The following is a 13597-nucleotide window of genomic DNA, read 5'->3' on the forward strand; positions in this document are numbered from 1 at the left end:
CTGCTTTACTCAGAGAACTAGCAATCTAAGAAGACAATGGATTAATGTCCTTGCATCTCATCTTTAGCCAGCAAATTATATAGGGAAAGGAAGCAAAATCAGTACATTATTTCAAAGTTTAATCTTTTCCCTCTGATCAGGGGTTTGAGTCTTCTCTATGAGATTTATGACATTGCTGCTTTTCTCCTTATCATCTCTCTCTATGGAGAGGAGATATATTCTGCTCTTTCAGGGTAGTCTCTTTGTCTAGCAAGGAAGGGTTTAAATACAACAAGGCCACTGAGTCCTGCTTTCCTCCTAAGTTGCTGTCTGAATGACATCTAAATTGAAGGTTAACTTGGAACAAACCAAACATTAGCAGTTTATGTTCAGATTCCTTCCTGCAGAATGAAGTACACATGTGCCCTTATAATAGATTCTGAAATATCCTCTCCACGGAACAAACAGCATCACCATTAACTAGGAACTTTCTATAGATGCAGATGCTTGGTCTCACTTCGGATTTGCTGAATCAGAAGCTTCATTGTGGGTCTTATCCACCTGTGGGTCAGTTAGCCCTCCAGGCACCTGTAATGTCAAGTTTGAAAGCCATTGAACTAAAGCTGTAGAGTATCTCCTTGAGCCTCACAATACTCTTCCCACATTCAGGTTTATTGGTACAGAAGTTCTGGCCTGTGTTACAATGTGAGATTTTCCTTTAGAATAGTTTTTACTTTCCAGGGTACTTTGAGTCACTCACGAAAAATTTGGTCAATTGATGTGACCAGGAATTCATTTGACTTTCAGAAGTATTTAGAACTTACATGTCATTCCATTATCTTGCAAAACTAATTATCCATATACAAAAAGTAAGAAGAAAATGAGCAATTCATCAAGCAAGGAAAGAACTAGACATGTTAAAAAATAAAGTAACTGAGTTAATGCATTTGTGAAATGGTTCACTGATTCCAATAGCCAGGTGAAGTAAATATGTAAAATGGAAAAAAAAAAATCCTGTTTGTGGCTGCACAGGGTGAGTGTCTAACACCTATGTGCATTAAGTACAGGTAACTTCAGAGACTCAAGAAAGGCTGTGGATTTCATGGATGATGATGAATCAGCCGGCCTGTGGCAATGGTCTTGGGTTTAATGCAGGTTCATCAGCCATTATGTGTTTTCAGGGAAGGTCTTCAGGAAGTTTCAGTGTTGCATGGGAAGTGCAAAGGACTGGCCTAAAGGTCACTGTGGTTGACCTAATGTATTTTCTTCATCTGCTCAGTCCATCTTTTGTGGGCAGTTTTCTGCACCTGAACTAAAATGCCACAGAGATTTCCTGTTCCCCTGTAGATGGGGAGACAGAGCTGGTTCTCTCTACTTTATCACCAGGAAGGAATGGAATGTATCTGCCCAGGTAGATGACCACATGCCTGTGGAAAAAGAGTCGCAGATGTTTCTGGAACCTCTCTCCAACAAAGGCATAGATGACTGGGTTGACACAACAGTGGGTGTGAGCAATCACCTCAGTCACCTGCATGGCTAGGTCCAAATGTTTGCTGTGCTCACAGCTTGTCTCCAAGAACATAGTATAAAAAGCATAAAGTAGGAGAGTGATGTTGTATGGGGTCCAGAAAATGAAAAAGACCACCATGATGACAAAAATAAGCTGGATGGCCTTGTGTTTTTTTCTATTGGGGCATCTCAGCAAAGTTTTAATAATTCCTGAGTAGCAAAAAATCATGATGAGGAGAGGGAGAGCAAGACCAAAAATATTCATTCTCAGAGCATGGAAACGTTTCCAGCTGTCTTCTTCACCCTCTGGGTAAAGAGGACTGCAGTCAAATGTTCCAAAGTCCTTCTGGGACTCGTAGAAGATAAATTCAGGGAAGGCTGCCAGCCCTGCCAGGCCCCAAGTGATGATGCTGGTGATGACAGCAAAAGTCACAGTCCGAGCTCGAAGGGCAAACACTGCATGGACAATAGCCAGATACCTGTCAATAGTCAGCAGGATGATAAAAAAGATCTCACTGTACAAGCCCAGATAATAAAACCCAGAGAGGAGCTTACACAAGTAATGGCCAAAGATCCACTCATTCCACCCAACATAATTAATCCAGAATGGAATAGTGAGGAGAAACAGCAGGTCAGAAATGGCCAAGTTGAGCAGGTAGATGTTGGTCATAATTTGGAGCCTCCTATACTTTGTAAGGATCACCACAACCATCACATTGCCCAGGAGACCAATAATGAACACCAGGGAATACAGTGGAGGCAAGAGCTGGGCCCCTAGCTCCTTGATGCTGACTTTTTCACAGGGTGGTGCCCACTCATATTCATAGGGTGTGGTCCCAAAGTCTTCAATCACAGTCTCAGTGTCATCTACATAGAATGCCATTCCACTTGTCCCTGTGATAAAGAGGGGAAAAATAATATCATAACTATAAGACTTTCCAGTTGAGTATTCATTCACCAAATAACTTCATTTTGGAGTTTGTTCAGTATACATTTCAAACAATCGAACAAAAATGCTGTGAGCAGGTGGTCAGGAAGCAGTGGTCTAAAGTTCTCAGAGTTAGCAGTGGGCTCAGATGCTGGTAGCCATGCTCCCTTACAGCCATGTCCATTCAGAATGAACTTGCAGTCTCACAAGCAAAAGTTCTTTCCCCTTGTTGCTACTGTGAGCAGGGCAGAAAGTATGCCTAGGCCCTGTTTCTAGGAACTATAAGGCCATTTGAATTATGACATTGGGTCCTATCTAGTGCTTTCCTGACTCCTAGCATGCAGGCTGCTAACTGGAGTGGTATGTAACCTTTCCCCTCCCTCTGAAATCTGTAAGAGTAAGGAATTTTCTTTGTTCCTTGGGACTCAAGGCTTTCCTCTCCTCTTCTCTTACCTCCCTTCCCTTCTCTCTCCTCCTTCCTTCCCTCCCTCCCTTTCTTCTCCTTCTCCTTCTTCTCTCTCTTCTTCCTTCCTTCTTCCTCCTTCCTTCTCCGTCTCCCTTCTACTCTTTCTCCCTTTAGGACCAAATCATGCTGCCTGTGGTGAGATGCTAATACCTAACTCTTCTAACAAAGTTTTCACCTTGAAGGATAATTCATCTCAGCCCCTTTCATTTGATTCCACTATCTACTTTCTTAATTACTTACAAATGGGATCCATGATGGGAAAAAACCCAGAAATTTTATGTAAATGGTAAAGAATGAGAACATTTATTTCTAAAAGCACTTGAAGGAGAAAATTAAAAGTCTTGAACTGAGCTGGGCGTGGTGTGGCACACGGCTTTAATCCCAGCACTCGGGAGGCAGAGGTAGGAGGATTGCAGTGAGTTCGAGGCCACCCTAAGACTCCATAGTGAATTCCCAGGTCAGCCTGGGCTAGAGTGAGACCCTACTTCAAAAAAAAAAAAAAGTCTTGAATTGAAGAAGGAAAAAATTTGGGTAAAAAATAATGTATTATTATTATTGCATATTTTAAGGCATTTTGGACTTCGTGTTTTATAGTTTATATGTGACTTTCAAAATTATCTTCATATTGAATACTAAAATGTTCATAATAATAGTAGTGACTAATGGTGAAATTGAAACTTGAAGAAACAGTAAATGTCCAAAATTCTCTAACAAGTAAATTAAAACGTATTGTAGATATATATATGTACAATTATTCTATTAGTAAATTCAAATACAGTGATTTTTAAACTTAGCATTTGATGATTGAGTCTTTGTAATCATTAATCATTGAAACAGGTATAATTTTACCGCATTCACCTTGATAACTATCCTTATTTTTCTCTTGGTAATGTTCATTTAAGCAATGCCATGCTAAGAGCTTCTCTTTCACAAAGGAGTTGAACAGGAGGGATTGGTCAAGGGAATTTCTTAAGTGACATTATTTTTTTACTCCAGCAGAAAAGGAGGAAAGGTAAAAATCTTATAAAGAACAGTTAATCCATGATCTGTTTGCTCAGAGCGAAGCCCACTGACTTTCACCAGGCTTGGGGGAAAGAACAAGTATGAGGACATGAATATATAAGTCAATGCCAGTTCTTAACATAAGTCTCAGAAGTGGCAAGGCAGGTTTTTTTTGCTTCATAGTAGACACAATAGAATGCTATGACCCTAAAGGTCAGAGTTCTATGTAGTCTCAGTGAGCGAGGGTGGAGAAGGCAAAGTTCAAAATCGGGTCTCAATCTTCTTACCAGGCATGACAGAGACAATCTGCAATTCTGAGCCTCACTTGCTCATCTATAGATAAGACTCAAGTAACTATGGAGGACTGTCACTAGATATAACTAGGAAACTAGGAAATAACACATTTTAAAATTGAAAAGCTGAAGAACATGCAGGAGCTATGAGTGACAGAGAAAGGCAGTGAGGAGCCACTTCAAATGGAACTAAGGAAAGCAGTAAGCCTTCAATGGAGCTTGTTATTTGCATAGCTTGTCAAGACAGGGATGGAGAACCAAAAAACAGTTTGAGACTCTCTTTGGACAAAGTTGCATGTACCTGTAGAGTTACTGGGATTTGTTGTTTGTTTGCTTGTTTGTTTTGGGGTGTTTAAAAAATTTCTGAGTCTTTTCTCTGATTACAACCTCTGAAGTACACAGCTGCTACCATTTTTAGGTTATTTATTTGCTGAAATAGTCTAAATATTTCATTCTTATTTTTAATTTATTTTGGCTGAAATAATTCTCTCCTCTCATCTCTTTTCCTCTTCCTCCTTCTTTTTCTCTTCCTTCTCTTTCTCTTTCTCTCCACCACCCCTCCAGGTTATACCATGATCATAGATACTGGTAAAGCAGATCTACAATCTTTATATTTAGAGTCAATGCCCTTTATTTTATCTTGAATATAGAATTCTCAATCCCCAGCTCACATGTTTGAACATAAATTGGAGGCACTATTTACGAATATTTTGGAACTGTTGGGACTGTAGCCTAATGTTGTGTGGCAATATCCCCTAACTAAAACATTCCATCCAGAAGGGAAGCTGATTATTGACTCAAAAAAAAAAACATCCCAGGAAGCTCCTGAGTTTGCAAGATTCACAAGGGTGAGCTCTCCCCAGTTTTAATAAGCACTAGTCATTGCTATCAGAGGAGTCTGACTCGAGGAGCTGCCTGCAAGTAGTTCAAGGAGCTAGAGGGGTACAGCTTTACTGAGTTTTGTCGTCACCTGTTGCTCAGGTGGCCTTTCAGTGATGTAGCTTGTGAGTCCTCACTCATGCTCTGTAAGCAATCTTAATAAATTCATTGGTTGATACATTGGACTTTGGTAGAATAATGATTTCATTCTATCATTGGTGTTCCATCTGGAGTGAGTATATGTTTGTGTTTCCCCAGGAAAAACAAGAACAACACCTAACTGGGGAGTAGGTCTTGATGATGCTATATGCTTCTGGTTCTAGCCTGAGTGCTCTGTATCCTGAACTGCAATATACAAGGAGTCACATTCCTGTTGCCATAGTCTGACCCCTCCTGCCACTACATTTCCATTCCATGATGAATCCTAAGCCATGAGCTAGAATAAATCCTTCCTCCCATGAGTTGGTCCTGGTATTTTGTCTGTGACAAGATAAGTTAATACAGTTAATGACCTCAATTTTTAAAAATTTTAGTTTCCAAGCCATGACTATTATTAGCTCAGCTTTTTAAACTGCAATTCTTGTGGGGGGAGGGGCTTTTGCCTCAGTGGTCGAGGAGGAGAGAGACCACTACATAGTCATACTGAGATTGATCACTGATTACAGAACTGATCCTGTGACAAATTATACTTTTCAGTGTTTGACAGGGCTTCACACTGGAGGTCTTCCCCACCTTTTTTTTTCTTCTTAGCTTACCCAGTCTATGAGGTCCTAGTAGTTATATATTAGAGGCATGATACAGACAATAGAATGGCTTGGTTAAGTGTCTGACAAGCGGTAGAGTGAAGAATAGCCTCTGCTGCAAGCTCTTCAAAGCAGACACAAGAGCCAATGTAACCTTAGGCTGAACTTTAAAAAAATCCAGAACAAAGGAAATCCACTCATCTGGGTATCTCCACCCAGATTCATGTAAATTTCTACTTGACTATCTGTGTAGCTTGCTTCTCATTCACACAATTAACACAATTCCTCTGATTCTCCTTTATCACAACAAAGAATCTGGAGTAGCCAGAGAAAAGAAGAAAGAAAGAAAGAAAGAAAGAAAGAAAGGAAGGAAGGAAGGAAGGAAGGAAGGAAGGAAGGAAGAAAGAAAGAATGAAAGAAAGTGAGCAAGCAGTGAGAGAAGCAAGGTTCAATCAAACTTTCTGACAATGAAGAAAGGCAGCCACTATATACCTGGCTGCTGAGCACTGAACACGTGGCTAGAATAATTGAGGAACTGAACTGTTCATTTTGTCTTTGAAAATCGAAGTAGTCAAATATAGCAGGTCAGCCAAATTACTAGACAGTACAGACCTAGTACCCAACACTTAATAGTCAAGTAACAATTGTTCCAAGTATGTTTCTTTTTTTATTTGCAAGCACAGAGAGAAAGTGAGAAAGAGAAAGACAATGAGAATGGGTGCACCAGGGCTTCTTGTTGCTAAAAACAAACTCCAGATGCCTGTACCACTTTGTGCATCTGGCTTTATGTGGGTACTACAGAATTGAACCCAGGCCATACAATTTTGAAAGCAAGCAACCCTTAACTGTTTAGCCATCTCTCTCCAGCCCCCATATATGTTTCTTAACGAGATCCAAGATGGAGCAAAATACATTTTTCACTGTTCAGACTTCACATCTGAAATACTATGTTCTGTTCCACACACCAAATTTTAAGACTAATATCTAACTGGAGTAAAGAACAGGGTAAGTAATGAAGATATAGAACATCTGGGCTGGAGAGATGGCTTACCAATTAAGGCACTTGCCTGTGAAGCCTAAGGACCCAGGTTCAATTCTCCATGTCCCACATAAGCCAGATGCACATTGATGGCACATGCAGCTGGAGTTTGTTTGTAGTGGCTAGAGGCCCTGCCATTCCCATTTTTTCTCTCCCTCTCTCTGTCTCTAATAAATAAAAATAAGATCTTTTTAAAAAATATACAGAGTATCAACCATCCTGGAACTTGGAATATTTCTACAAAAAGTAAGTTTTCAGATTCATTTTAGAATCTTATTTGGCCAGCATTTGTACTTGTTTGGTCTGGACTGTTTTCATTCTTCATTACTGAAGGATTGGGTCATGTAGTGGCTTGGTATCTCTGAGATAGAAAAGTCTAGGCTATGAAGTTTTTTCTTCCTGTCAAAGAGGGAGTAATTATCCAGAGAGCAGATATGGAACAGCATGGGAGGAAACTAGGTTCAATCCCACATGCAGAAGGATTTTCTGAAAATGGTACAGTCCTTGCATTTTAATAACAGGCATTTCAAATGTGGCTAAAATTTAGCTTTGAATATGGCTGACATTATTTAGTTCAAAGAGATGACTGTAAAGAAAATGTTATCAAAGGGAAGATATATCTGTGCTGCCAAAATAATATTATTAGCATAACCTATCAGCCAGTGTGCTCAACTTGCTGGGCCCACTGCTTGTACCTCCAACTATCCATGGAGAGAGAGTCATTGCTTCCTCTAGATGCTGCACACGTTAGGATTGGTAGTATACATGATATTGCATTTTGTTACTTAAATTCTGTATCCTGCAATTGATTCCATGTGGTTTAAAATGATGTAAACATATGTATGATTTGTAAACATAGTATATAGATCTGTCTCGAACCTCAAACCCAGAACAAGAGACACAACTAGCCAACGTGGTCCACGCAGACAAAATGATACCAAGTCAGTCATCAACCAATCTAACTACAAGTCTGAGGATTTCTACTGAAAACTTGAAATGTGCGTTTATACACATAACTACTTAATGCATACAAATATGTAAAGATTTTCATGACTTTCTTTCAAGTCAGTATCAATAAAAAAAACTATCAAGTCTAACATATTTGTAATGGCAGTGTTCTCCGTGGTTGAAAATTTATGAAAACACAGATAAGCAACAAGGCAATGTTGCCTAAGAAGATATAAAGCCTGGATTCAGATGAGTATAATAGCCAGGTGTGCTACAGTATATAGGGAAACCAAAGGGAAGAAGGAGAAAGTAAGAAAAAATGGGCACATTTAGCAAAAGTCTCTCTCACTCTGGCCTCATATTAACTTTATAGCACCATGCACATCTCTCGTTGGCCCTCCTAAATCCCAGAGGGCTTCTAGAAGGTATTTCTTCCACCTCCCTGGACACTGTATATATTTCTCTTTCCTGAAGTTCTAACAGCCTACCTGGAAATATCTTCCAAGAAATAGCTTCTGTTGCATTTCAATATATTCTTTCTCAGAAGATAGTGAAAAGAAGATAAATGGTACCTACCTGGCAATTGTCAATTGCTTTATATGTTCAGTGGCAGTTTGGATCTCACTGCTAATGAAACAGATACTGTCTGATCACAGACACTAGTCAGGTAGTAAACAATAGCTTCCTGTTGTAAGCAAGACTGCTTCTCAGGTTTTGCAAGTTGTCAGAAAGATATCAACTTGATAAAGTTCCTTTTTATTATTGACAGCACACTCTGCTCTGAGTTGAGTAATCTCGGGTGGATACTGCTGATGTTCAGCAGCTCTTTTAGAGGCTCCTAGGCCATTTGGCACTGCTCATTTTTGGTGTGAGGTGAAGGTGATAATTTCCCAACAATCATTTTAAATCATAAGGAGGCTGGTGAAGAATGAAGTAAGAATTTCCTCCCAGAGAAAGGATGAAAACAGCAGAAAAACAATCACTAGGAGCTATCACAGACTGATGGGGCAAGAGCATTAGCAAAGGTTTCAGAAAGTCACAATGCATTCTCATTTTGGCTGTGGCAACTGACCTTCAAGAGCTCAAGGTAATCACTGAGCCTTGTTGGACCTCAGTTTCCTCCTCTATAAAGAATGGCATCTATTCTAGGGCTGTCAGAGAATCAACTAAGACAAGTCTGAAAAGTCTCAGAATATTCAGAGCTCATCCAATATAAGGTATAGGTCAAATTCTACTTGCCATTATTAGTGACTAAGCAAGGCATACACCTTCAGGCATGCTCCTGCACTGGTGCACCTTCAAAACAGCTTTTTCATATGTGTTCCATGACTTTGAGCTAAGCATGCACTAAATGTGCCCATTACCTATTTTTTAATTATGAACTCAAATTAGCATGCTTAAGAATTGACCCTCACTCCACATGAATATGTACAAGCTTCCTTTGTTTTGGGGAGAGTGTTGTTTTCAGGATGATTCCCACATTCTCTTATCTGTTGCAAGTAATAAATCCCTACTCTTTTATGTCTTGGTTGTGCTCTTTTTGGCTTTGAACTCACCAATATGCAAATCTATTGTGTTCTGTGACAACGTAAGCTTCCCAGGGCAAAGCCATCCACTTGCCTATGTGTTAATGTGTCTCTGGGGATATAGTGTGATGGTGGGCACTGGGTGCATTCATCCAAATTTGGTGAGTAGAGCTCTTTATACAGTGTAATATCTGATATTGTAAGTGGACAAATCAAGTATTCACCAAGTATATTAAATATTCACTTCAGTAAATTCATGGGGTGCTAAATAGGGTTAACTATGTATTAGCATAACTGCCTCCCCCACCTGGTCTTCTTGGGCTCAGTACCATATAAAGAGAGCAGTAATTCCCTCACCCTTGCTTCATCACTGTCTGGCTGCTGATCAAATTAAGAAATGAGGGAGGGGGAGCAAAAATGAGCCTTTCTAACCAAACCACAGGCCATGGATACATGTATCTACTAAACTAGGGAAACCCCTGAGACCTACCTTGTCCTTTTCTTTTAAGAGGAAAAACACAGCCAAGATTTTAACTATCCTTTTCAAATGTGAACAATTCAAGTGAGAGGGCAGAAGGGGCCAGGTGTGGGCATGGTGAGTTCCTTTCAAGAAAAAGAGGGTGAGCTGTGGGATCCAGGCTGTGAATGGAAGTCATCTTGATTTCCTGAGGTCATTTGCAGGGTGTGTTGATCACACTCATAATCCCAGCACTTGCAAGGCTCAAACAGGAAAAGTACTGCATATTCAAGGCCATTCTGGGCTATATATCAAGTAATAGACTAGCCATGACCACACTTTGAGACCTTATCTCAATAAACCTAAATAAATAAATAATGACTGGGTCCAGTATTACCAGTACAGTCAATCATTGTAAAGACAGTGGGAGTGCAATGCCTCTGGACCTTCCTTTCCACTCTGCAGCTCTTACAATCTTCCTACCCACTCTTCCACAAAATTCAAGTAGTGGGTGTGTTTTAAGTCTATTTTAGTGTTGTGCTCTCAGCAGGTTCTGGATTTCTGCTTTGGTGCAAGATTTCTGCTTTAGTGCATTTTGAGTATCCTCATTGTCTGTCTCCATGACCCTGCACTGGTTGACAGGCTTGCTATTGAAGAAGCACTCATGATCATATCACTGATTCCTTTGTGGTTTCACCTAGGCCCTGGTTGATGTAGAAGGAATGGTTTATCTCCTCATTCTAGCTGCCTTTTGAAAAAGAAAAACAGATTCTCCAAAAGAGACGGAGGTCAGCATATCTTCAAAGGGATAAACATTATTAGTTAAGAGAGATTTATGTGAGTATAGCTTCTCTTTTGGCTAAAGACTAGTGGGAACTTCTTGTAGGAGTCCGTGATTTTGGTCTCCATAGGATTCTGATTTGGTTCCAAGTTCTAGCTTAGGGTTCCTTTCTACTGAGTGGATCTCTTAGCCAGAGAGCCATTGGTTACCTACCTAGGCTGGGTGCCACAATTGCACAGGTTTGTCCATCTTGTCAGGCTGGTTGGTTGGTTTTGTTTTTTGTTTTTTGGTTTTTTTTTTTTTTTTTTTTTTTTTTTTTTATAGCAGTGTCCCCTGTTAGCACACAAGGTTGTTGGCCATTTTCCCTCAGCAGCTCATGTAGTATTTTCCAGCACTATACGGACAAACCATCTGGGGACTGGCTTCCTTCCAGATTCCATCTGGATCTTTCAATTTTTTGGGTTCCTTCCAGATTCCATCTGGATCTCTCAATTTTTTGTTTCAACAGCATGCAAACACATTCTTTTTTCTATCATTTTTTAAATTAGTTTATTTTTATTGACAATTTCCATAATTGTAGACAATAGCCCTTGGTAAATCCCTCCCTCCCACCACTTGCCCCTTTGAAACTCCACTCTCTATAATATCCCCTTCCCTCTCAATCAGTCTCTCTTATTTTGATGTCATGATCTTTTCCTCCTATTATGATGGTCTTAGTACACATATTCTTGATGGAAATGTGGCTGGGGAGAATGCAGGATCTCTGGAAGGTCTGACAGTAGCTTCACAGATGACAAAGTCCTTCAACATTCTAGAATGTAGCTCCACTGTATCCTTACTTTTACTATTTTTCAGGATCCAAACATTACCTTCATCAAAGAATCATGGTATTGTCTATGATGGCCTTCCTAAAAAAATAGTGCTGTGGACTTCCAAAACACTCCTCTTAAAGATTCTCTACTACACTGTTGGGAAGGGGGTACTTCATGGAGATTTGCAGTGCATTCACAAACCTATTTAAAATTTAGGTAGACTATATTCATTTCAAACAATGGCTAATATCCCTCAAGACTCTGTTCCTCAGTAGCTTCTGGGCAGTGCTTGTTTGAGGAGTGGCTGGCACCTTCACCTTCACACAGCACCAACACAAACTGCTTTAGGCTCATGACCTAGCCTTGGTAAGGGTCTTCCTAGCACCTCCCATGTTAGCAGGGATGGTCCTGCTGGATCCATGCTGTAGACACACAGAAGGAGGGAGGCCCAACTGGGCTCTAGCCTGGGGATTAGACCAGCTGACTCAGGTTCTTGTTCTCTCTACTGTTCTCTTATAACTAGGTGCCTTCAACTAAAGATGGCATCAAGTCCAAAGTGGTTTTCTGATAGTAAACAGATTATTCCCTCCAGGCTCTTTACACAATGGACAAAAACTTTTGGGTACTTATTTTGGAGTTGGCTATGCCAGGAACTCAGCTCACAGGGAAAACCAAGGCATATGGAAAGCCTGGCCAAAATGCTAATGCTCTCCAACCTTCATTTTATAGGTGGAAACATTTATGAAGAAAAAAATACCAAACCTCAACACAAACAAAAGACAGCTTAGGTGTGTAGGAGAATGTGAGAAGAAAATAAGCAAACAAAAGTCACTCATCCCAAGTGAATGACAGCACACCTATGATCTCAGCATTCATGAGGCTGAGGTAGGAGTGTAAGGCCAATGTGGACTGCAAAGTGAGACCCTATCTCAAAAAATAAACAGACTAACCAAACAACATCAACAAAACCCTCAGTACTTTCTTGCTGTAACCTTGATCGTGTGAAAGGAAGTGATTACCAAAGAAGCATGGCGAAGGGCAGAACAGGAAGAAGTGCAGAGCTTCCTTTGGTTATCCCCTCTTCTTTCACATGGCCTCCCAAACTGCAGGGTTTGAGGCTCATCTGTAACAGAAATATTGGACAGAGATAGAACATTTTCTATAATTGTGTAGCCAGAAGGCACAGCTGCTGCTGTAAAGCCCAAACATCAACAGCAGCAAGTCTTACCAAAGAGACATTTTCTACAGTGGACCATTCCACAAGAACAATGGAGTGAAAATGGAAACTACTCTCTAAGGAGGCTGTGGACAGCTCATGGTTTGAAACATCAAATCCAAAATAAAATCAGATGAAAGAAACCACATGTCCTTGAACACTTCTGACCAAACCACAGTATATATCATTCACCAACACTCTGTCTAAGCATGGAGGAGATCCTGAGTGTTACTGTTTGTATGTGAAGTACATATCAAACAAACTAGTATGTTTTTTAATAATTTTTATTGACAACTTCCATAATTATAGACAATAAGCCATGATAATTCCCTCCTCCCCCTTTGCAATTCCACTGTCCATCATATCCCCTCCCCCTCTCAATTAGTCTCTCTTTTATGTGGATGTCATCATCTTTTCCTCCTATTATGAGGGTCTTGTGTAAGTAGTTCCAAGGGCTGTGAGGTCATGGATATCCAGGCCATTTTATGTCTGGAGGGAGCACATTGTAAGGAGTCCTACCCTTCCTTTGACTCTTACATTCTCTCTGCCACTTCTTCCGCATTAGACCCTGAGCCTTGGAAGGAGTGATTGAGATGTTACTCAGTACTCCAGTCACTTCTTTCCAGCGGTATGATACCTTCTGAGTCATCCCAAAGTCACTGCCATCTAAAAAGAGAAGATTCTCTAGCCAAAGTGAGATTAGTGTTAGTATAAGTGTATAAATATTAAGAGAAGTGCTTACTGGGCAGTTTGATAAGCATAGTATATACATTTTTCCAGACATCAGCAGATGTTACACCCCTAGGGCTCATGACTACCCCTGCTTTAAGTTTTCAGTATCAGGGATATGTTTCCTCCCATGGAGTGGGCCTCCAGTCCAATTGGAGGGCAGTTGGTTTCCACCATGACAGATGTGCCACTATTGCACCTGTTGGCTCATTTGGGCTGGATGGCCAATTATAAGGCTTGCAGTGTCCACTGTTGAGTATCTTCACTGGTGGTACCTCTTTCTCCCATTG

General features: G+C 40.3%; 1 protein-coding gene across 1 annotated transcript; it reads right to left on the reverse strand.

Moving 5' to 3' along the window:
• Window positions 1-1291: 1291 nt before the first annotated feature.
• Window positions 1292-2371, reverse strand: Ccr3 (C-C motif chemokine receptor 3). Its single transcript, XM_004662023.2, has one exon. The coding sequence runs from the start codon at window positions 2369-2371 to the stop codon at window positions 1292-1294; it is 1080 nt and encodes a 359-aa protein (XP_004662080.2).
• Between the last annotated feature and the right edge of the window lie 11226 nt (window positions 2372-13597).

Source organism: Jaculus jaculus, chromosome 17, assembly GCF_020740685.1.
Source record: "Jaculus jaculus isolate mJacJac1 chromosome 17, mJacJac1.mat.Y.cur, whole genome shotgun sequence".
Taxonomy (NCBI): Eukaryota; Metazoa; Chordata; class Mammalia; order Rodentia; family Dipodidae; genus Jaculus; species Jaculus jaculus.

Coding starts and splice junctions, on each gene's coding strand:
- Ccr3 (XM_004662023.2), bottom strand. CDS start 2,371: ATGGCATTCTATGTAGATGACACTGAGACTGTGATTGAAGACTTTGGG.